Below are 25,814 nucleotides of genomic sequence, written 5' to 3'. Positions count from 1 at the left end.
TTTGTAATGCACAGACTGCTACCTCATATACGTTGGTTGATAACTAGTGTCACTTTTGATGGAATGTGGGATTTACGTACGTTATTGTCTACATCTGCATTCTGTTCCTGTAATTTACTTAAACTGGTACCTTGCAGTATTCTGTACATTCTCGCAACTTGCACTCATCTCCACTTCTCTATCCTGATAGGCACCTACTGTTACCTCATATATCATATATTTCTTCTTTAATCGGCATTATTCTGCACAGTTCTGCAAACTGCATCCATTCTCACTCTTCTCTCCTGTAATGCTACCTCATATATCTCTTGCTGCTCACTAGTGTCACCTCTACATGTTATTTTTAAACATTTGTAATGCACAGATTGCTACCTCATATAACTTGTTTATTAACTAAGGTCAATGTTGATTCTTGATTTTTGATTTATGTAAATTGGTGTCTGCACTTGTATCCTGCTCCTACACTCTATCAGTATTATACTTTCACCCGTATTCTGCACTTGCCTGCTCACTTCCTCAACATACACCCACTCCTACTATTCTACGTATCACGTATCTACGTAGATTTTTGCTTCCTGCCCTTATACTATATCAGTATTGCACCTACACTTACACCTTGTACGCTGCACCTTGGTAATTTATAACTTATTACTGTGTAACCTACTGTACGCATTTGTTTTATGCACATTTGTACCACTATAGTGCATTAGTACACTCTCCCATTGTACCCTACCCCATATACTATCAGTATTATGCCTACTCTTACACCTTGTACCTTACAGTGTAACCTACTGTACGCATTTGTTTTATGCACATTTGTACCACTTTAGTGCATCGGTGCACTCTCCCATTGTACCCTACCCTTATATATTATCAGTATTATGCCTATTCTTACACCTTGTTCCTTACAATTTACCGTATGTATTTGCCCTACTGCTCACTCTTATATCCTGGCTATGCTGATTGATTACTAATGTCACTTTGGTAATTTATAACTTATTACTGTGTATCCTACTGTATGCACCTGTTTTTCTGCACACTTGTTTTTCTGCACATCTGTACCACTATAGTACACTAGTGCATCCTCCCATACCCACCTAATCCTTCAACGCAACATGGACCCCATCGGCAAACACACATACAAAATCAACTACCCACCATCACTCACCAAAAAAGCCGCCAAACGCTTTAAACACAACTTCCTTAGGTCACACTCGGAAACGCCCTTTGCTGACACCTACTTCTCACCGGTCAATGGATCCCTGAACACCGATATCATCTTCCACACCACACGCAGAGCTCAATGGAGAAAAGCGTTCTTCACCCTACTCACCGTCTCCTCCACCAGAAAATCCGCTCACAGCCTAACTCTCTCCATCACACCATCCCAAGCCTTTACAGGCAGTGCCACCATCACTATTTATAATAACGGGATTGTCCTATCACAATCCACAGACAGGAACCTGGAACTGCTAGACAACATGTTCCCCACCTTCAAAGAACACCTCTCCAATTCACGGGCAAACACTCATATCTCCCCCAGTCCCACCAACCTTGACCTCACAGCTACATACTCTTCAAGCAGGGACACACCTACCACCCCTGACCTCCCATCCCCTACCCACAACCCCACTATCCCAATTCAGCACTCAATCACAGACACAGATCGCTCCCCCTCATACACCGCTCTTTCCCCCGCCACTTCTACCAACTTGCGGACCTCCACACATACCTTCAACACTCCTATCACAACTACAGCGGGCAGTAACACCCCGCTCGCCGCTGACAACACAGCTCCCACCCATAACACACCTGATTTAAACCATAACGCCGCTGACAGCACAGCTCCCACCCATAACACACCTCACTTAGCCCAGCACCAGAATAACACGCACTCCAACAATTTCCCTCCTTTATCCCCCCCCTTCCTCAGTCCTCATTACCCTCTAACCAACGTCGCAGAACATACCCCCTCTCTTAATTTAACTCCACCTTCCTTCAACAGGACCATCTCCAATCTCACTTCCCCTCCTACTCTCAGCCCCCATTACCCTCCCTACACACCCACCACGGCTACCAGTCTCCCAGCCTACACCTTGACCCACCCGCCCACCACCAATGCCCTCAACCATAACGCCAACTTCCTCCCTACCTCATCCACACCCCTCCCGCCCAAAACTTCTCACCTCCCTAACTCCATCCCGCACACCAACACAACGCAGACCTGCTCGAACACCAGCCCTCCCTCCCACCTGCACACAAATTCCCTGGTCAACCATTCACCCCTGACTGCCACTCCCACCACCTACCCTACGATGAAATACATCACGGCCACCCTCACTCAGATCAAAGAAGACATTCACGCCATCAAAGAACTACTCTCCACACATCCCACACACCCCCCACCCACCTCCTCCCCCCTACCAACCTGTCCCCTACTCCGCCGGCGGACTCCCACCCTCATCACGCCCCACACCTGGCGTCAATCCCTGCTCATAGGCGCTACTGCCCTCGTCCCCCGCATCGCCCCTGCAAACCCTCACACACCTACACCCCCCGCCAAACTTGTCCCCCACCCATCCGACCAACTCTCGCACTCAGCTATCCCCCAATCTGACCTCAATCCCAGCTCCTAATCGCAACAACCGCCCTCACCGCACCCACAACTCTTCTTCTGACCTCGACACACTCACCCTTCTCCGCTCCTATGACCCAGCCCCCCAAATTGACACAAGCACCCCACACTGCAACATTCCCACGATACACCCAAATCCCCTTAGACCACCCACACTAAACAGCAGATTCTCCATCCCCAATAATCTTAGAAAAGTCCCTCTCTCGATAGAACCAGCTAACACCCTCTACACACCCCGTCTCAAATGCATTCTTCTCAACTGCAGATCGGCCACGAAACATTCCGCAGCCATTGCTGAACTCCTCCTATCGCGGGACCTTGACCTAATCATCCTGACTGAAACGTGGCTAACTGAATCTTCGACACCCATAATGGACATTCTGGTTCCTCCCAACTACCACATTATCAGGCTCGACAGAACAGGCCAAATAGGTGGTGGAATCGCATGCATATACAGGGACAACCTCTCTTTTCAGAAAGTCAATTCCACATCCCTACCATCCCCAACATCCTGGGAATACATCTGCCTTGACATTATTAGTGAGGGCAAACCGATATGCTCTCTTCACAGCATCTACCACCCACCCAGGGACAACCTCACCTTTTCCCAACAAATCATGGATATGATCTCAACCAATTCCGGACGGCAGCTCACCCAAATATACCTTGGTGACTTCAACCTCCACTGGAATGACCGCAACGACGCGGTGGTAAATAGTCTTAAAAATTTCCTCGATGCCCTTAACCTCACCCAAATTTGCAACAGCCCGACGCACGAGAAAGGTTCTACCCTAGACCTGATCATCTCCAAAGAGGAATTTGAATTTAAATTTGAATTTAAAATTACTTTTAAAGCGCACGTTCGCCAGCGGCTTCATGGCGCTACAACAAACAGAAACAGGGTGGGCAAGCCCATACATGATAAATAATTCAGATTATGGGGGGAGTAGTTTAATTAAAGGCTTTAGAAAACAAAAGGGTCTTGAGTTGCTTTCTGAACTGGGGATAAAGAGTCAAGGTCCTAAGCTCAAGGGGGAGGGAATTCCAGAGGAGAGGGGCAAGGGTCGCAAATTTCGAACCGCCCCATTTCTTCCTCCGAAAACGCGGGACCGTAAGAAGGGACTGGGTGGATGAACGGAGGTCTCTAGTGGGGACGTAGGAGGTAATCTCAGAAGAGATGAAAGCTGGAGCCGTGCCCAGTCTCGCTTGAAAAGTGATGGAAGCTAGCTTGAACTGGACACGCTCGCGAACGGGGAGCCAGTGTAAAGATTTAAGGAGGGGGGTGACATGGTGAAATTTGGGTAATTTGAACACCAGGCGGGCCGCCTGGTTTTGGACCTGTTGCAATCGCCTAAGACTATATGCAGGTATACTAGCATACAGGGCGTTGCCGTAATCCAGGCGGGAGATGACCATCGCCAAGGTGATCAGTTTAAGGGCTTGAAAAGAAAAGAAACGGGACACCTTGCGTATAGTACGCAGTGAGAGAAAAGCAGAGGACACCACGGAACTAACCTGGGAGTGAAGAGTGAGTTGTGGATTGAGCTTGATACCTAAAGTTTTTACTGAGGAAGAAGGGACAGGTGGGGAACCGAGAGAAGGGGGCCAGAACAAAGAAGACCAGGGGCTGGATGAACCACCTGTTAACACCAGTTCGGTCTTATCTGGGTTAAGTTTTAGATGGTTGTGGTTCATCCAGTCACGAATATGGGTCATAGTAGATTGGAAATTAGAAATAGAAGACAGAGAGGAAGAGAGATCAAAAACAAGTTGGAGGTCGTCAGCATAGTTATATACTGAGACCTCCATCTGCTGAAGAGAGAAGATGAGCGGGGCAATGTAGAGATTGAATAAGAGGGGAGAGAGAGAAGAGCCCTGGGGGACCCCGCACTGAACTTTCCGGAAATCTGCGGTAAAATCACCCAGGCGAACAGCCTGGGTGCGGTCCCTCAGGAAGGAGGATAACCAGACCAGTGCAGTACCTCCGATCCCCGCCGCCCTGACACGGGAGAGTAAGATGGTATGATCAACCGTGTCAAAGGCGGCTGAGAGATCGAGCAGTAACAAGGCCTGGGTCTTATTGGTATCCATTCCCTCCCTGAGGTTGTCAAGGACCGAGAGTACCACAGACTCCGTAGAGTGTGCGGGTCGGAAACCGGCCTGGCGGGGGGCTAAGACCCCATGCATCTCCACAAAAGTGCTCAGGGTGCGAGTAACGTGGCGCTCGAGCACCTTTGCTAAGAATGGCAAAAGGGAGATGGGGCGGTAGTTGGCTGGGACCGAGGGGTCCGCACCAGGTTTCTTGAGAATGGGAACGATGATAGCAGTTTTCAGAGGGGTGGGCACCACACCCTGGGAGAGTGAACTGTTGAGGAGGTGAAGAGGGGGATCAGAGCATGAGGAAAAAATGTGACGGAGGATGTGGGAGGGACAGGGATCAAGAGGGGAGCCAGATTTGACCAAGGGAATTATTGAAATGAAACATTCCTTAGTCAGCGGGGGAAAAGTGTCAAGATGACCCTTAGGGGGAGGACATCGAGGGTCCACGAACGTAGGAGAAGGAGGGGGAATGTTGGCCTTGATAATAGAAATTTTCTGAATAAAAAAATTATTAAGGGAGTGACAGAGTTCAGGTGAGGGAGTGGGTTTCAATGTAGCTCTGTCAGAGAATGCCAAGTTGTTAACAATCGAAAAAATTACTTTCGATTGATTCTCTGCGGCGAGGATTTTGGAGGAGAAATAAGCTGTTTTAGCCCCTAAGATGGCCTGCTTATACTGGGCTAAGGTGTTGATAAACTCCAGTCTTAGTAGGGGACAGTAATTTCTCCTCCAGGCACGCTCAGCTCTGCGTACCGCTAATTTGGCAGTCTTAAGATCCTCATTAAACCACAGGTTGGCATCCTTCTCCCGCTTAGATGTGACCCGCTTGAGTGGGGCAATAGAGTCACACCCAGAAGTGAGCCACTGGTTGATGTAGGCGGCTTGGGAGAGGGTGGATAACCCCTGTAGTGAGGGGCAGGAGGTCATAAGTGAGTCGGAGAGGTTGTCTAGATCTACTCGTCCCCAAGCCCGGACCCACACGTTTTTAGGAAGTGGAGGTTTGATCGGGGGATATATAGAAAGGGTAAAAGAAATCAAATGATGGTCCGACCAGGAGCAGGGTAAAATAGAAACAGAGTTTACAGGGCAGTTCAAAGACCAGATCTGGTCAAGCACATGTCCTTTAACATGGGTGGGGGAGTGGATGTGAGGTGTAAAGTTAAAAGAACAGAGGGTTTCAGAAAATTCCTTAGAGGAAGTACACTCAGCCGGATCCAACGGCCAGAAATTAAAATCGCCCAGGAGCAGGATGGAAGAGTTGTTAATAGCAACTGTAGCTAGTACTTCCAGAAAGGACGGAAGGAACAATGAAGGTGATTGGGGGGGACGGTAAATAAGTAAACAAGTAAGAGGAGGAGAAATAGAGGTGGTCCGAATGGCCAGGTACTCGGTCGTAGCAATATCAGGCAGAGGGAGAATTTGAAAGGGAAGGTCAGCTCGGGCAATAAGCGCTACTCCTCCCCCAGCCCTGCCGTTAAGACGGTCCGAGCGTAGGGCGTAATATGAAGCAGGCAGGGTAGCTAAGAGGGCGGGGAGGGAATCATCACGAAACCAAGTTTCTGTGAGAAACAGCAAGTCTGGGGCATGAAGGTCCAGCAGCACTGATAACTCATGCGAGTGTGCTACAGCGGATCGGGTATTAAGATAAAAGGCTTTGAGAGTTTTGGTGGGTACCAAATTGGTAGTAACCATCGGAGGATTAATAGGGGTATGGTGGGGGGGAGAGGAAACATGTGACGGGGACAAGCCAAGTGAGGATATCAGGGAAATGATGGAGGCGGTTAGAGGCCAAGGGCCTTGTAGACTACAAAGGTCTACTGGGGAGTAGGTGAGCGAAAGGGCAGAATGACGTGCCCCTAGCCCCGGCCGGCCGCGGACGGGCGCAGACAGGCTTGACTTATGCGCGACTTCGGCGCGAAGTCGGCGCTCCCGCTGCGCTCGTCCGCTGCGCTTGCTCCAGGTTGCCATATATATCTGGTTGCCGTGAGCCACTAGACCGCTGACCTGCACGGTGGAGAGGCAGGGCGGAAGTGGAGCAGGACCAGGCAGGAAGTGTCGCTCGTGGGCTGACCCTCCGCTCAAACGGCACACAGCCGGGGCGGACCGGGGTCAAGAGCGAGAAGATGGAGGTAGGTTCCTCAACAGCAGAGTATCAATGAAGGTTCGAGTTAGCCTGCATAAATGCACACGCGAGCGCGCAGCGCTATAGTCTCATTCCAATTATTTAAAATATGCCAGGTACACAGGACTCTATCCAACTCGAATCCATCCAACCCTGTGACTGGTCAGATCATCATATTATCACATTCTTTATCAATGAAAAAGTCAAAGTCAACCCGGCTCAACTCCCCAAGCCCAAAGTCTGGAAAAGAGACGCGAAAAAGCTCAACCCAGGCTCTTTGCCCCCTAACAGTTGCAATCTCCTACTCCCACCTACAGGCGCCACGGACGTCCAAACTCTGACTGACCACTATCTCAACGCTATGACCTCTATAATTAATGAGGCTGCACCTATGCAGCTAAAAAGAGTCTATACTAAAACCTCCAAACCATGGTACGACGGGAGTCTCAACGAGGATAGAAGAGACATGCGAATGGCAGAACGGACCTGGAGATCAGCTCCCTCCGCAATGCACCTAAAAGATCTGAAGAAAAAGAGAAACGCCTACTTCAGGAAAAAAAAAAGCTCAAAATTGGACTTCTTCAGCCTCCAACTCGACCAAGCAAAAAACCGCCCGAGAAAACTGTTTGAGCTAATCAAGTCACAATCCAAGGAGCAACCACAACCACTCAACACTGGGCGTGAGGCACCCTACGTCAGGAAAAAAAAAAGCTCAAAATTGGACTTCTTCAGCCTCCAACTCGACCAAGCAAAAAACCGCCCGAGAAAACTGTTTGAGCTAATCAAGTCACAATCCAAGGAGCAACCACAACCACTCAACACTGGGCGTGAGGCACCCTCCTGTGAAGACTTCGCTGCTTTCTTTACCCAAAAAACTGACAAAATAAAAAGCGATCTCCTCACTGACGCAAGCCTCTACTCCAAACCCCAATGCCTAGCACCCACTGAACCAAAAAACAATGCTACATGGTCAACCTTTGGCACATACTCGGAAGAAGAAATTGGCAAATTACTCAACACCCTGAAACCATCCAATCACCTCACGGACCCCCTCCCTGCCTGCGCAGTAAAAGACTTTACCCCTTTGCTTCTCCCTCTCTGGACTAAAATCATCAACAGCTCTCTCCAACAAGGAAGCATACCTGACTCCCTCAAAATTGGTCAGGTCACACCTCTACTAAAGAAACCAACAGCCGACCCCTCTGATCTCAATAATTACCGTCCCATCACCAATATCCCCACTCTCGCCAAACTGCTGGAAAAATGCGCACAACTACAATTGACTAAACACATTGAGCAATTCGATCTCCTCAACCCTCACCAGTCAGGCTTCCGAGCCGGACACAGCACAGAAACTGCTATGACTCACATAATTGATGACGCACTTCAAATGCTAGACCAAAACGACACCTGCCTCCTCATCCTTCTTGACCTCTCCTCAGCATTCGACACCGTTAAACATGAGAATCTACTAGAACTACTAAACACAAGAATGGGCCTATCTGGAACTGTCCTCAAGTGGTTCACTTCCTTTCTTCACAACAGGTCGCAGAAATTCAAGAGCAACAACCGGATGTCCTCGCCAATACCTGTAACGCTAGGCGTCCCCCAAGGATCCTCTCTATCCCCAACTTTGTTCAACCTAGTCATGGAACCTCTCACCACCTTGCTACAAGCATCCAATGTACACTTCCACATGTACGCCGATGACACTCAACTTTACCTCAAATTACAATCACCCAATGACATCCTGCTCCTGAACTCTACAATCAGATACACCCAATCCTGGCTTGCCGACAATCACCTCAAACTCAATGCCCTGAAAACAGAGTTCCTTCTGATCTCACCCCCAGCGAAGATATCCACCACTCAACATTGGCTTAAAAACCTAACCGCACTCAATGTCCAACCCACCATTGTGGACTCAGCAAAATCTTTAGGCATAACACTCGACACCAATCTCAGCATGCAGCAACATATCAGCAAGGCAACAAAGGGAGCGAACTTCCAGATCAATACTCTGAGGAAACTTAAACCCTACCTCCCAGCCAAAGACTTCCAAACTGCAGTACAAGCACTAGTCATCCCACGAATTGAATACGGCAGCACCGCCCTCTGCGGACTCCCCCTAACTACAACCGCACCACTAAAAGCGTCTCTAAATGCTGCAGCGAGACTCATCACTGGGTCAAAAAAGCACTCCCACATTACCCCTGACTTGAAATCCCTGAATTGGCTGCCTTTTGAAGCCAGAATACATCTGAAAATCGCCTGCATGACACACAAGGCGGTACACCTAAACTCACCCGGCTACCTTGCTCAGAAACTGACAATCTCTGGGGGAATTAGAAACACGAGAGGCACAAACAATCTTCTGCTGAAACCTCGAAGATTCCGGAAGGAAAAACATACAAGCGCTCCTTCTCGGGAATGGCGCCTAGAATTTGGAACTCACTCCCTCCCGAAACCAGGCTTATATCCTCCACTACACTCTTTAAAAAAGAAGTAAAAGCTATCCTCATGGCTAAATACACTTGAACTACTTTCTCGAATCCTATTAACACCCTGCACCGATCTGAACTACATGTTTGACCCCTTTACTTATTTGTTTGAGTTGTCTTATTATTGTCTTATTATTCATACTCTCTTATTATTCATATTATTGTCTTATTATTCATATTGTCTTATTATTCATATGATTGGCTTTGCACTCATTTATTTGTACTATTTGTACTGTGTGATATATTGATTTACTTGTCTGACTATGTTCCCTCATGTACCCTTCTATGTAAAGCGCTCTGATATCTGCAAAGATCTTGTTCGCGCTATATAAAACTTTAAAATAAATAATAAATAAATTATTCTCTACCATCTCTAGTCCTATTCCCTTTTCTGATGAGCAGGGTATAGTGGAGGCTTCTACATCATCTTTATCCCTTTTTTCAGGTACTTTATTTTTATGATGATGGGTCATCTGGTTAACTCTCCTAATTGGCTTGCAATTGCGCTCCCTACGACCGTTCGAAGACCCAATAGTCGGTGGCAGTCAATCAACCATCTCCAGACAGCTATACCTGTTTTCAATCGGGATTCCTCTCCAACTATCCCTGTATGCTATATCCCTGATAAGGTTTCCTCCCCATTCCCCCCACTCTCCTCCCCAGTCCCGGTGTCCTACTCTGCACCAATTCTCGTCTTCATAGACAGGGCCAAAACGTCTCCTAGGTGGATTAAAAAAGGAAAGTTGTTTAGTGTCTATGCCTTCACTACTGGTTTGCGTTCTCCATGAGCATATATGATTGACCGTACGTGGGTCCTCAAAATTAACTAAGACACAGTCCCCCTTAGTTGTTTTCTTCTCGTGCCCCACCCATGGCACCCTACGCAGCATTAAGATCTTACTCGAGCAGAGAGGCGGTAAGGGTCGGTTAATGTTGAGCCAATGCTGAACTTTATTCTTTAATGACCAACTAGGTTCCTCTGTGAATTCTGCCAATTCCGGGACCCCAGTCATGACCACCACAAAAGGGCTTGCCTCAGGGGGCAAGTTAACAGCGAATCTACCCCCTGCAGGTTCCCTGTTCCAATCCCTTTTAGGGTGTGGAACGGAGGCCTTAGATAAAGTATCCTCCTGCCTAGTATGCACATCAGGGTCTTTGGGATTGTCAACGAGTTTCTTTTCTGGGGCCAATGGTGTCTTCAATTTTGCGTTCACCACTGGGGCTGGTGTTTTTTTAGCTGGTAAACATACAGGTTTGTTATTGTTCGATTTGATTCCTCCTACCTTTGGTACGCCAAGGTTGGAGGAATTCTTGGTAAGAGCGCTCATTTCCGCTAACTGCTTTTCTATGTGAGTTAATCTAATCTTTATTGGAGAAAGGTGGGTTTTAAAAAGCTTCATCAATATTACTTTCCCCTAGCATACTGGCCGAAGCCTCTGCACTCCCAGGGATCAGAATCTCATTTAACGCATCTGTACGCATTTGTTCATGCCCTTTCTGTAAAGTGTAAACTGGTCCCTTCCCTTGTTTTTTAGGTAACGCGCTGGTCTCCTTAGCCTTTGATACATTTGATTTATTCGATATGGCACCCTCCCTCCCTCCCCGCAGCAGCCTTGTACTTATTTCATCTAGCGTGATATTCACCACTAATTCCGGGGTCCTTTCTAGTGCTAAACTTAATTGTGTGTCAGATAAGAGTTGTGACGTTGACAGGTCTACCACATTTGGCATGCTATGTGCGTCTGCGAGAACTTCTGTGGAACCTGTTCCATTAACCTGCTCCGGGGTTCTAGCTGATGCAAAATGGCCCATGGATGATCTTTTCGCCTGAGCTAAATCTTGGCACACTCTACGTTCCATGAGGATGATACCTTGGTCTATAACTGAATTTGCCCTAGTAATAAAATTATCTAGAGTGCCAGTTAACATAGCCCCCCCCCCCGCAGCCGTTTTGCTCCTACTCCCTCGTGTGGACATACTAAAAGGTATGTACAGTATTCAATCACCAGTCAAAACTGTTTTAAAACAAAGTAAATTAAAAAGGAAGTGGAATGTACATACAATTCGCAAAAATAACACAGGAGTTAGAGGGTAGGCCCAGTCCGGTCTTGCTCGGTCATTAATGGGCTAAAACGGGTCCGCCCTTGGCCCGGGCTTCGCCCGGCGTCCCGCGACGCGGATGTGTGGGCATTTAAATGTGCCTCCTGTCGCGTCACCTGTGCACACGCTGCCGCTGAGGAAGCCGGGAGTTGCAGTCCCGGGGCGGTGACGTGGATGTCAACTGCGGCACAGGTGCAGGTAGTGTCAGGTGAGCCGGTGGGACTGCTGACCTCATGAAAATGGCCCCTCCACTGCACGTTCTGGGCTCTTGGTGGTGTCGGCAAGACAAGGTGAGCACCCCCCGCTCCACCGATGTGTGAGCGTTTAAATGCACCACCTGGCACGTCCTGTCGCGTCACCTGTGCACGCGCCGCCGCTGAGGAAGCCGGGAGTTGCAGTCCGGGGCGGCGACGCGGATGTCAACTGCGGCACAGGTGCGGGTAGTGTCAGGTGATCCAGTGGGACTTCTGGCCTCGTGAAAATGGTCCCTCCACTGCACGTTCTGGGCTTTTGGCGGTGTCGGCAAGACAAGGTGAGTTCCAGTCAATTAGAGGATAGTGCTTATAAAGGTATTTTAAATTCTGTAAGGCAGCAGATACCATGCCCTACTTGTAATCCTCTGCGTGCCTTGATCTTACTTCTTTTAATTGCTTTTATTTATATTTTACCTCCACCTAGGTGCTAGGAACCATGTCTGAAGGTTCTTCTTCGTTTGTGTACTGTTCTTGATCATTGGATCTTCATTTATATTTTTTAGGCATTGAATAACTCGAGCCAATTAGGGGATCACAGAAAAATCTTTTCTATAAAGCCATTCAAAAGGCATCTCTTTTTATGAACTATATTTTTGTTAACTTCTTAAATTATTGTAGTTTCTGAAACAACAAACAAAACTAAATATTACAGTTACACAGCACGTTGTCCCGTGAACTTACCCCCACCTTCCAACACTCCCCCTGTGCGGCTTCGCTAACATAGCGTGTAATACATGATTATTCAGTGCAGTGACCTGTTGGCTGTGAGTGAGCTCTTCAGCTCATAGTTATGTTATGTTATTTGGATTTTTTAAGCGCACAGCTGCCCCAGCTAAGGGGCGTCCCGGCGCTGTAACTGGAAAAAGTAACATAACTAATAACACAGAAAAAATAGGGAGTGATTAATAAGACAGAGGAAAGAAATAGGTTTTGACAGCTTTCCTGAAAGCAAGGTCATCCAAAGAGCGAATGTAGGTAGGAAGTACATTCCATAGTTTAGAGGCCAAGACCGTAAACGATCGGCCACCCAAAATACATTTTTGAAATCGGGGGACAAGTGCCAGATTTTGGCCAGCAGAACGAAGGCTGCGCGAAGGGGTGTACGGGGACAAAAGGTGCTGATGGATGATAGGGGTGTTAGATTTAAGAATTTTGAACGCAAAGCAGAGGGCCTTGAACTCTATGCGCCTGATTACTGGCAGCCGGTGCAGATTGAAAATTGTGCTACGGGCTGAGCAGAAGTGTGGCAGGCCCACCAGGGCCCTAGCTGCCGCATTCTGCACCCGTTGAAGTCGCAAGACTTCCGCCTGGTTGGCGCCCAAGAACAGTGAGCTCGCGTAATCGAGCCTCGATAGTACGCTAGCTTGGATCACCATCTGGCGGGTGGGAGCATCAAAAAATTTGAGAAGCCACGCAAAATGCCGAAGCACATGGATGCCACCTTCTTAGTGTGGAACGAGAAGGTTAGTTTGGAATCCAACCAGACGCCAAGATTTTTGAGTTCGGAGACAGGTTTTGGGGGAGGTCCCAGCTCCTTAGGCCACCAGCTAGCACCCCACAGATTAGGATGTTTCCCCAGCACCATCACCTCAGTTTTGAGGGCGTTGAGTTGTCAACAATTGGACGTAAGCCAACTAGCAACGGCCCTCAAACCATCCGCAAAGTTCGATGCCAGTTGGTCAGAGTCCCCGTTAAGAGCCACCGCCAACTGGGTATCATCGGCGTATGATACCATAGTGAGACCCCAACTCTTCGCAACCTCCGCCAAAGGTTGAACGTAGAGGTTGAAGAGAGTGGGGCTCAACGCCGAGCCCTGCGGGACTCCTTGAGTGATGGCGTGGGGCTTGGATCTGAACGGTGGCACTACAACCTGAAAGGATCGTTCCGAAAGGAACAATTGAAACCAATCCAACGCCCTGCCTGAAATACCAGCCTCACCAAGCCTTCGAATAAGAATGGTGTGAGATACAGTGTCAAAGGCGGCACTGAGGTCCAAGAGGACCAGTGCCGCCGTTTGACCTGCATCTAGTGCAGAGCGGAGATGTTCAACCATGAATAGAAGTGCCGTCTCTGTACTATGTCCAGATCTAAAACCATTCTGTGTAGGATCTAGGAGATGTGCAGATTCCAGATGGTTTGTTAAGATGTTATTCACATGGGCCTCTGTAATTTTTGCCACCCAGGGAAGGAGGGAGATGGGTCGATAACTCTCCGGCTTCAACGGATCCAATCCAGGCTTCTTTATGATGGGCATGACGCAGGCAGCCTTCCAACTAGGTGGAACTAAACCGATGGTAAGGGATTGCTCCACCAGATGGTGGATCGGAGGAAGGCAAAAGGACGCCGAGTCCATAAACTGGGCAGGTCTCAAAGGGTCATCCGGTAAACCAGACTTGACCTTGGCCGCTAGGAGATTAAACTCCTGCTCCGATGGTATAGAGAGAGAGGCCAAGCACTGAGAAGTACGCAATGTCAAGGTCGTACTGTCAGGGTCAGCTTTGGGAAAGGAGCGGTAGATGGCATTTACTTTTTCCACAAAGAAGCTGGCTAACGACTCACAGTGGGCAAGGGAACAGATCTCCGTAATAGGAAGTCTGTTCACTGTGAGCTCCTTCAAGACTTTGAAAACCAGTTTGGACGGATTAGAGCTCGCCTGGAACTCCCGTGCATAGTAGTCAGCTCGGGCCCGGCAGACAGCTCTGTGGTATGTCTTTACCTTGGCCAGGTAGCATACTTTCAGGTCTTTATCATAATTCTTCCTCCATGCTCTTTCGGCTTGTCGGCAGGTAGCTTTAATACACCTGAGTGCCTCCGTGTACCAGGGATTAGGCTGAGAATGTCGATTCCTACTCCAGCCGGCTGGGATTAATACGTCAAGGACTTTAACAATCCAAGCGCAAAAGATGGTATACCCAGTTGCAACGTCATCCGTGTGAGCAAGAGGTGTGTTGATCAGGAGACAATGGAAGTCCTCCAATTTGAGCTTTTTCCAGGGCTGTGCATATAACCTATACAGGAGTGGATGCTTCCGCAGTCACGGCAACTACAAGATTGTGCTTCACTGGTATCATCTCAGAAAAATCTAGCATTAGATACCCCCATATTGTAAATTTTTCATCCACCTTGTCATCTCTCCTGGACCTTTTAATATGTATTTTCTTAGCTAGTGCCTATTCCAGTGCATCCTTTTCCCACTGATTAACACTTGGGTTCCGTTTACCCAGCCATCCAATAGCACTGCGCCTCTTAACCAACAATAATGCCAGCTGTAGGAACTTATAGTGCATCATCTTCTGTTTTGGTCGGAAAATCATACCTAGCAAACAATGTTGCGGAGAAAGCGTTAGATGGATCCATGTCACTCTATGTAACCTTGCGAGGACCTCTATCCTGAAGTCTGTAAGTCTTGGGCAGGTCAATGACAAGTGCAGGAAATATGCTCCTTCCACCCCACATCTCTGGCATCCTGCATATCTGGTTAGATACATTTTACTGAGAATGATTGGTGTCAAGTAGGTGCGGTGCAAAAAATCGAAATTAATCAATTTAAATCGGGCATTGCCCGAGACCACCTTAACCCTCTCGCAGGCTGCTTTTAATCCTTATCTCAAATCGTGTGATTCTAGGCCAGTATTTATTTTATGGAGCCATCTTTGTCTTCAATATCTCATATGAGAGCCATTTACAGACAGCACATTTTCTATTGAAATGGCAACAAACCTTCCCACTAACATCCAGTTTTATTGATAAAACTAGCATATAAACAATATGTGCAAATTCCCCTACCGACCCCTGCCCCCACCACGTCTTCAACAAGGCCGACTCCATCATCGCACCCCAACTCCGGGACATCATCAACATCTCCTTCACCACTGCCACCTTCCCGGAGAGCTGGAAGCATGCCGAGCTCAGCGCTCTCCTGAAGAAACCGACAGCGGACCCCACCGACCTCAAGAACTTCCGCCCCATCTCGCTCCTCCCTTTTCCTGCCAAAGTCATTGAGAAGACCGTCAACAAACAGCTCGCCGACTTCCTCGAGATGAACGGATCCCTCGACCCCTCACAGTCCGGTTTCCGAGCCAACCACAGCACCGAGACCGCCCTCATCGCAGCCACCGACGACATCAGATCCCTGCTCGACAATGGGGAAACAGCTGCCCTCATCCTCCTGGACCTCTCTGCAGCGTTCAACACAGTTTGCCACCGCACACTAATACAGCGCCTCAGCAACACCGGAATCCAAGAGCAGGCACTGGAGTGGATCATCTCGTTCCTCGCCGGAAGAACCCAGAGAGTCCGCCTCCCCCCGTTCCGCAGCCACCGAAGTCATCTGCAGCGTACCTCAAAGATCCTCGCTCAGCCCCACCCTCGTCAGCGTCTACATGAGCCCCCTCGCGGCCATCGCACGCCAACACAACCTTAACATCATTTCCTACGCCGACGACACCCAGCTGATCCTCTCCCTCACCAACGACCCCGCCACCGCCAGAGCCAGCCTACACCAAGGAATGAAAGACGTCGCCAAGTGGATGAAGAACAGCCGCCTGAAATTGAACTCAGACAAGACGGAAGTTCTCATCCTGGGATCATCCCCCTCTGCCTGGGCTTCATCCTGGACTCCTCCCTCTCGATGACCAAACAAGTCAACGCCGTCTCGTCATCCTGTTTCAACACCCTGCGCATTCTCCGAAAAATCTTTCGATGAATCCCCACCGAAACCAGGAAGACGGTCAACCCAGGCACTCGTCACCAAACCTGTCGCTGCTCTTATGCAGCATTAGAAAAACACTAGGATTGATTGAAGCGGCCTCTATCAGCGCTCACAAAAGCACTGGAGGCCTTTGCTTTCTCTAACCCAGCTGTCTTAAGACAGCTGGTTTAGAGAGGTGTAAAATGTGCATATCTGAAAGAAACAGGTTAGTGTTAGATTCCTTACCTTAGAATATCGTCATGCTGGATCCGGAAAGTTTTCGTCAGCAGTACCCTTTCGCGTCGGTAGGCGTCGTCTGTGGCTCCGCGTCCGTCGTTGGCGTCGTGATCGCCGGGATGACATCGTCGGAGTACGTAGACGCCGCCCTCATCCGCTGACGTCCGTTCTTTTTTCCGCAACAGCTAGCGCATATCCGAGAAGAGCAGTACTCTAGTCATTTTTTTACTAACTTTTTGGTCTCTTTTTCGAGTCGACTTCGACTCCTGGTGCCGTAGGGATGCCTGGCTTCAAGCCGTGCGACGCCTGTCACCTCCTGATGTGGGTGACCGACCCCCACCATGATTGATTTGATTGATTTTGAGATTTGTAAAGCGCCTGGTGACCCGAAGGCATCCCCGCGCTATAATACTGTAAAATCCGGGACGGGCGAGAACCAGGAACTATTTTGGGAAGAGGAGGGTTTTGAGTCTTTTGCGGAACAGCGTGTGGCTTGGTTCCACACGCAGCAGACGAGGGAGTGCGTTCCATGTGGAGGAGGCCTTGACCGAGAAGCGTCGTCCACCGGTGCGCGCCTTCTTGAATCTTGGGACAGTGGCCAGATGTTCGTTGTCCGAGCGGAGGTTTCTGTGGGCTTTGTAAGGTGTGATCATATCTTTGAGGGTATCAGGTCCAACCCCATTAATGAGTTTGTGCGTGATGCACAAGGCCTTAAACTCCACTCGCTGGCGGACCGGTAGCCAGTGCAGCGATTTGAGGGCCGGTGTGGTATGGGCTCTAGGGGGAAGGTTGAGAATGAGTCTCGCTGCGGCATTTTGTACGCGCTGAAGTTTGGTCAGGGTGGCTTCAGGAGCACCGAGATATGCGGCGTTGCCGTAGTCCAGGCGTGATAGAATGAGCCCTTGCACCAGGAGTTTCCTGGATATGGGGGGCAAGAGGGGGAGGATCTTCCGAATGGAGCGGAGAAGCTCAAAGCATGTGCCCGCGGTCTTAACTGCCTGGGTCTTCAAGGAAAGGTCCTGCTCCAGCCAGAAGCCCAGAGTTTTAATTTCCGTCTTGGGCGTGGGGATGTCCCCGAAGGAGTCTGGCCAGGCTGAAGGAGGGACAGAAGACCATTTGTTGCCCAGCAGCATGATTTCTGTTTTTGTCCCGTTCAGTTTCAGCGCGGATTCACACATCCAGGTATGTATGTCTTGTAGACAGTTAAGTAGGATTTCAGGGTTCTTGTCCAACTGGGACAGGGAGACGACGAGTTGTGTGTCGTCGGCATAGTTGACTATTTTTATCCCATAGCGGGTAACCACGTCCTCCAGAGGGGCCATGTAGACATTAAACAGGGTGGGACTGAGCGAGGACCCCTGGGGCACACCACGCGTGAGCGGGAGGGGGTCTGATCGGGAGTTACCGTCCCACACCTGAAATGAGCGTCCCGTGAGGAAGGATTTGATCCAAGCATGTGCGGTATCCACAACTCCTGCCTTAGCCAGGCGGTGGAGCAGTACACGGTGGTCCACCGTGTCGAATGCGGCACTGAGGTCCAGGAGGATCACTGCCACTGATCCTCCTGAATCCAGGATACACCTAGCCTCCTCGATGACGGAGAGGAGAGCGGTGTCTGTGCCGTGGCCTGGCCGGAATCCGGTTTGTGACTGCCGTAGTATTTTATTCGACTCGAGGAATTGGGAGAGTCGCACATTGACCAGTTTCTCCGCCAGCTTGCTGAAACAGGGGAGGAGCGAAATGGGTCTATAATTGGCCAAATCGTCCGGGTTGAGGTTGGGTTTTTTCAGCAGGGCTTTGACGACTGCGCCCTTCCAAGAGGAAGGCACAATGCCTTGGGCCAGAGAGGTGTTTATGAGATCCCTAATGATAGGTGCGGTGCTGAGAGACACAGTTTTTTAAGAATCTGACGGGTGCTGGGTCCAGGGGGGATCCACTTCTCATTCTAGCCAGCGTGTTGGTAACCTCATCGAGGGAGACTTCTCTAAAGGAGGACAGCCGCGGGTTGGTAGAGTGGGCGTCTAACTCCACCGGGATGGGGGGGCTGATTGGGGGGAGGGATTCCAAGATCCGCGTGATTTTGGAGTCAAAAAATGAGGCTAAGTCCTTACATCTGTCCGGTGGGGGGGGAGAGGCTGCGGGAGCAGAGGGGATGTTAAGTAGTTCCTTAACTATCAGGAAGGATTCCTTAATAGAGTTGGACGCGTTTTTAATTCTATTATCATAAAAAGAGGACTTGGCTAGTTTGATGGCCGATTTATAGCGTCTAACTGCTGTGTTGTAGGCATCTTTTTTACTATGCAGCCAGTCTTTCCTCCACGATCTTTCCGCTTTTTTACATTCCTTGCGGAGGTCACGGAGTTCCATCGGTGTCTCTACTGCCACGGGCCGACCACGACAACAAGTCCTGCCCCGACTGCCAGGCCTTGACCTCGAAAGCTAGGCGGGAGCCTTCCCGCAAGCTACTCGAGATCCGGCAGTCGGCTCTGCGCCGCTCGAGGTCCTGGTCGAGTAGGAAGTCGAGGGACTGGTCGCGGAGCCGCAGTCGTCGCTCGGCGAGTCATCACCATCACTCGTCTGGCTCCACGGCCTCGGGTAAGTCGAGGCATTCAAAGAAGAAGTCGAAGAGGCAACATCGCTCTTCAGACTCCCCTCGCCGCTCGCGCGACGAGGCTGAGGGTTCGGGCGACACCGCCCACGCAGCTCCGTCGGAGCCGCATGCACTGCCTCCAGGCCCATACCCTTCGGTCCCTGGCCTGCGAGCGACGCCGATTTCCTCATTGCCATGAGGACTCACTTCCCTCCGTTGAGGCCTGCCGGTGCGCCTTCGGACCAGGCAGACCCGACTGGGGGCCATGGCGAGCTGGTGGCTCCGGCCCCAGAGCCGTCGGGTGCTTCGGCCCCGACGCCGTCGTCGACTTCGGTCCCAACGCCGCAGGGCCCAGGGGATCCAGGCCTGGATCCTGGTCGACGCCAGTTGACCTTATGACTCCTTCGCTGGTGCCGACCCCAAAGGTGTCACTCCTGGCGCCGTCCTCGGACGACGTCGGCCCTAGTTTCAGCCCCGGTCCAGGTCCGGCGTCGGAACGGTGCCGCTCGACGCCGTCTCCGGCATCTATGGGTGAGGCCATCACCTATGACCCGGCTCCCTCATTCCAGCCTGTATACCAGGACACGGATGAAGGGGAGGACTGGGAGGGGTCTGAGGACCCTCTGGAACAGCAGTGCCAGTTGAGCCAGGACTGGGCAGATGAGCTAGAGGAGGCCAGTAGTTTGGACTCCTCTCCCGACACTGGATTCAACTCTCCTCCCTCCGTGGCTACGGAGGAGGGTGCTACATATGGCGTGGTGTTGCACAGGGCAGCCAAGTCCTTGGCTCTTGAGCTCCCTGCTGCGGCCATGAGGACTAACCTCCTCACTGAGGTGCTTCAGCCGCCACTAAGCTCCTCGGAGCCTCTACTGCCGTTCAGTGAGGCCCTCACAGACGTTCTGATGGGCACCTGGTCCAAGCCCTCCACAGTGCCCCCTGTGGATCGGAACGTGGCCCGATGCCACCACCCGGCTCCGGGCGACCCTAGCTTTCTGTCCGTACATCCCAACCCCAAGAGCCTGGTGACCCAGGCCTCTATGACCCAGACCGCATTCCCTACCGCTCCCCCGGATCAGGAATCCAAAAGGTTTGATCAGTTTGGGAAGAAACTGTTCTCCTCATTGAGGTTGGGGTTGCGGTCTATCAACACCGCTTGCCTTTTGGGCTGTTATACCCACTCTTTGTGCGACACGGTTGCGGACGTGCTGCCCCAGTGCCCGGAGGAGGCCCTGGCCCGGCTCGCCCAAGCCCTTGCGGAGGGGCTGGTTGCAGCGCGTTATTCCATCAGATGTGGACTGGATACCATGGACTCGCTGGGTAGGGCGATTTCCACGACAGCGGAGATTCGCGGCCACGCCTGGATGAGGTCCGCCAAGTTCTCGGGCGATGTCCAGGCCACGCTCATGGACATGCCTTCGATGGCCTTCGCCTTTTTAGCGACAAAGCAGATAGTGCGCTTGAGCGTTTCAAGGACTCCAGGGCTACGGCCAAGTCCTTGGGCTTGTCGGGCCAGCGTCAGCAAATTTCTGCTTTTCGCCCCTTTCGTGGCCAAGAAAGGGGCGCCCCCACAAGTCCTGCCAGCCACAGGCCGCAAAACCAGCCTCAACGCGGCACCGGTAACCACTGTGGCGGTGCTGAGGGACAAAGGCAAGGTCAGTCCACATCCGCTCCCGCAGCATCTGCCTCAAAGCCTTCCTAGTCCGAGCTTTCAGGCCCATTCGACACCAGTGGGGGGCAGGGTCCGCCATCACCTCCTCCACTGGCGCTCCATCACATCGGACAGGTGGGTGCTGTAAATCGTCCGAAGGGGCTACTCCCTCCCCTTCGAGGCGACCCCTCCAGCCATGCCACCACAGTGCCACTGCATGTCGGGGATCACTTGCAACTTCTGCAGGAGGAAGTTATGGCCCTCTTGGCCAAGTGGGCCATTAAGCGCGTTCCTGGGCCAGAAATAGGACGTGGTTGCTACTCCCACTACTTTCTGGTACCCAAGAAGGGCAAAAGAGGCCTGCGCCCTATCTTGGACCTCCGGAGCGTCAACGGCTTCCTCCTGAAAGAGAAGCTCAAGATGCTGACTTTAGCTCAGGTCCTGGCTGCCCTAGACCCTGGAGACTGAATGGTAGCGTTGGACTTGCAGGACACATATTTCCACATCCCCGTCCTGCCGGCCCACCTGCGCTACCTGCGGTTCACAGTAGGCCACGAGCACTTTCAGTTTACCGTGCTCCCCTTCGGCCTTACCAGCGCCCCTCGGGTGTTCACGAAAGTGATGGCGGTGATCGCAGCTTTTCTGCGCAGATCAGGGGTTTCAGTCTTCCCCTATCTCGACGACTGGTTGTTGAAGGCGGGCTCGCCCCAGACTGTCCTCTCCCACCTCCAGACTACGGCCGATCTCCTGCACTCGCTGGGGTTCTCCATCAATGTGCCGAAGTCACACCTGTGCCCCTCTCAGAAGCTCCTTTTCATCGGAGCAATTCAGGACTCGGCGCAGGTTTGGGTTTATTATCCCCAACAGCAGGTTCGGGATATTCAGGCTCTAATTCCGATCTTTCAGCCTTTATCCTGAGTTTCGTTCAGGTTGACGCTGCAGCTCCTGGGGCTGATGGCCTCCTGCATCATTCTGGTGCATCGCGCCAGGTGGTGGATGCGGGCTCTGCAGTGGGACCTGAAGTTTCAGTGGGCACACCATCAGGGCAACCTGTCCGACCATGTCCGGATCTCGGAGTGCACTGCGAGTCAGTTGCAGTGGTACCTCACGAACCGCGATTGGGTCAGCTGCAGATCCCTTTCCCTACCCCAACCGGAGCACGTTGTAGTGACGGATGTGTCCCTCCTGTGATGGGGGGGCCACATGGGAGCGGCGGAGATCAGAGTCATCTGAAGCTGCTGGCGATCCGTCTCGCACTGAAGGCATTCCTTCCCTCTGTCCGGGAAAGTGTAGTGCAGGTGTTCACGGACAACACCACCGCCATGTGGTACTGCAACAAGCGGGGTGGGGTCGTGGACCCTTTGTCTGGAGTCTCTGCGCCTCTGGACATGGCTGGAACACCAGGGCGTCACCCTGGTGGTTCAACACCTGGCAAGTTCCCTGAACACCAGGGCGGACAAACTCAACCGCCGTTGCATGATGTATCGCGAATGGCGTCTGAACTCAGACGTGGTGCATGGTCTCTTTTGGCAGTGGGGAGAGCCTTGGTTAGATCTATTCACCATCGAAGAGAACGTGCAATGTCATCAGTTCTGCGCATTGGAATTTCCAAGGCGCCACTCGCTCGGAGACGCTTTTCATTGCGAGTGGAGCTGCGGTCTATTGTACATCTTTCCGCCTATACCACTTCTGCCCAGAGTGCTGAAGAAGATCAGGCAAGACCGGGCCCAAGTCATCCTTGTGGCTCCGGACTGGGCATGAAGATACTGGTATCCCGAGCTACTCAGCATGTCAGTCGATTCCCCGATTTGTCTGCCTCTTCAGGAGGACCTTCTGTCGCAGCAGCAGGGGATGGTCCTCCACCCGAACCTGTCCAATGTTTACATGCGTGGAGATTGAGCGGCGACAGTTGAGGCATTTGACTTGCCTCCTGAAGTCTGTGATGTGATTCTGGCAGCCAGGCGTCCCTCCACAAAATCGGTATACGCCTGCAGGTGGAACAAATTTGTGGCATGGTGCACAGCGAAGGCTGTGGATCCACTCTCTGCCCCCTTTTCAGAGGTTCTCCTCTTTCGTCTTTATCTTGCCCAGCGGGGCTCTGCTCTGGGCACTATCAAAGGCTATCTCTCAGCCATTTCAGCCTTCTTGAGGCTTCCTGATGAGTCTTCTCTTTTCAAGTCCCCTGTTGTAAATCGGTTCTTGAAAGGCATCACACACATGTTTCCTCCTGTTCCTTTCATGATGCCTCAGTGGGACTTAAACCTTGTACTGACTTATCTGTTGTGTGCTCCCTTTTAGCCACTTCATAACTGTCCTTTACGTCTTCTGACTCTTAAACCGCATTCCTGGTTGCCATCACCTCTGCCAGGATAGTGAGTGAGCTCCAGGCTCTATCTTCTAACCCTCCTTTCCTCTCTGTCCATCCGGACAAGGTTGTTCTGAGGACTCGTCCTTCTTTCCTGCCCAAGGTGTTTACAGCCTTTCATATTGGGCAGTCCATCACCTTGCGCACCTTCTGTCCGCCTCTGCATCCCTCGAAAGAGGAAGAGAGGCTCCACCATCTGGACTCAAAACGTGCGCTCTCCTTCTACCTAGACCGCACACGCCAGTTCCAGGTGGACAACCAGCTCTTTGTTGGTTACGTGGGCCCTAAGAAGGGACGGGCGGTGCACAAGAGGACCATCTCTCGGTAAGTTGTTTTGTGCATCAAGGTTTGCTACTCCTTGGCGAAAAAGGAGCCTCTTGTGGGGCTACGCGCCCATTCCACTCGGGCTACGGCGACTACTACTGCCCTGGGTCGGGGAATCCCCTTAAATGACATCTGTCAGGCAGCTACGTGGGCCTCGTTGCGCACGTTTGCTAAGCACTACTGCCTGGACAGCCAAGTCCGAAGAGATGGCTTTTTCTGCCGTTCCGTTCTCCAGGACTTTTTGGTGTGATCTTGGTCCGCAGACCCACCACCGGGGTTGGTATTGCTGGGGTATCTATTCTAAGGTAAGGAATCTAACACTAACCTGTTTCTTTCAGATGCACAAGTTACTTAACTTCGGTAACGATATATCTGTGAGAAACAGTAGTTAGTGTTAGATTCGTTACCGCCCCACCCATCCTCCCCGTTCTGCAGACCGATATCTAGGGTTAAGGACATCCCTTTCAGAGCCCTAGTTTTATGGCACCAGTGTCGGTTTCTATCATGGCTCTGCGTTCCTGGCGCGGAAAGCTATGTACAGAACTGACGTCAGCGCGCGAGGGCGGCGTCTAAGTATCACCCCGGCAATCACAACGCCGACGACGGACGCGGAGCCGCAGACGACGCCTACCGACGCGGTAAGGGTACTGCTGACGAAGACTTCCCGGATTCAGCCTGACGCCTGGGGATATTCTAAGGTAAGGAATCTAACACTAACTACTGTTTCTTACAGATATATCGTTACCGAAGGTAAGTAACTTGTGCGCCTGGCTGGCTATCGCAAGACGCCGGTCAAAGAGACATGCAAGAGCACAAAGCTCCCTGCTGCCAATCAGCAGGAATGAACTGGCCCCGTCCTGATGCTCGGTTCGGTTGCTGAAAAATAAAATGGTAATAAATAAACTTTATTACCATTTTTTTTTCTCAGCTCTGACCTGGGGCTTTTGTTTGTGGGTCGACGCTGCTCAGACAGAGGAGCCGTCCTCATTACCTTATCTCTACTGGTGTTTATCCTTGGAACAATTCTTATTGACAAATCATAAACCCAGATATTTTTTTAAGCAAGAATATAACTGCTCATCGGGAACGGTGCTTGCAGGGAGCTCTCATGAACCACACAAGATAGAGAAGCTTATGCATTATTATGCTCACTGCACATGGAATAGAAATAATGGATTTGAGAATCAGTTTTGCATTAATCAGAAGGTGGATATTCTCAAACTTTTGGAATACGAAATATGCAAGGTGCATCCCATTGTAACAACACGCAGCATTATTTAAGATGAACACTGTCTTTTAATAACGTAAAACAGCATGCCTTTACTAAATGTAAACAACTGCACCGTTCCATGTATTATAGCATTTGATTTCCTGTATAAAAAAATTTTTTTTGTTTTCTTTCCCAGCAAACTTCAAAACGCGTGAATTCCTTGAACTCTGTGAAAGCAGTCCAACGTTCTGATTATTTATAAATACATCTTTTTATTGGTAAAGAAAGGCCAACCATATACAGCAATACATTTTCACCGGATCAGCAACCAGAACATTTATCTATTTTTGTTGACTTTGTCAGCAAGCCAGTTTTCCAAATCATCGTGTAATTATTTGTGTATTTTATATATTGTTAATAATGCATTTTGTAATTAAAGTGTACAAATTAAATCAATTTGAGTCTTGATTTCCTATAAAACATAATAATGAATGTATTCGCTTTGGCTTAGCACTTTTTCATATTTTGGAAATACTGTAGAGTGGCTTAAAGGAAAAATATGTTTTTTACTTTTGTTTTCTTGTTTATTTTTCCAAATGAGGCAGGAATGTTGTAATAAGCACAAATATATGAGTGGTAATAGCCTTCTTGATTTATTAAAGACTTTATTCTCCTCCCATCAGGAGCAGAGACCAGACCATCTTACCCCCTTTAGCGTTGCCTTTCAAGTTATCCCAGCTCAGGCCAGTGGTTTCAAACTGAATAAACCAATTATCCATGCATTGTTCAAACACCTCCAGCATCAAGCCACTACTCGTATACAACTACTTTGCCACCGTTCGTAGAATTTTTTTTAACAACACAGTCACGCAAAAGATTTATATGCAATTCTGTAAATGACGTCTCATCATTTTCACACTGCTTCTCCAACAATCATTACCACGCTCATTTTAACTCTTAGCTCTGCCAAACTCCTTTCTCACAGTCAGTAGTAAAACCATTTTGTGCTCCACAACACCATTCCTAAAAAACACTAAA

At 50.3% G+C, this 25,814-nt stretch overlaps 1 protein-coding gene across 1 annotated transcript in view; it reads left to right on the top strand.

The window, feature by feature from the left end:
- POLE2 (DNA polymerase epsilon 2, accessory subunit) overlaps window positions 1-25,224 on the top strand; it is a 404,236-nt gene extending 379,012 nt beyond the window's left edge. The window contains exon 19 of the mRNA XM_086936593.1: window positions 24,973-25,224. Within this exon, the coding sequence (XP_086792719.1) occupies window positions 24,973-24,991 (19 nt within the window). The 3' untranslated portion in view covers window positions 24,992-25,224. The remainder of the gene's footprint in view (window positions 1-24,972) is intronic.
- The last annotated feature ends 590 nt before the right edge of the window (window positions 25,225-25,814 follow it).

Source organism: Lissotriton vulgaris, chromosome 9 (assembly GCF_964263255.1).
Source record: "Lissotriton vulgaris chromosome 9, aLisVul1.2, whole genome shotgun sequence".
Taxonomy (NCBI): domain Eukaryota; kingdom Metazoa; phylum Chordata; class Amphibia; order Caudata; family Salamandridae; genus Lissotriton; species Lissotriton vulgaris.
Note: the sequence above shows the minus strand (reverse complement) of the source record. Positions and strands in the feature narration are given on the sequence as shown.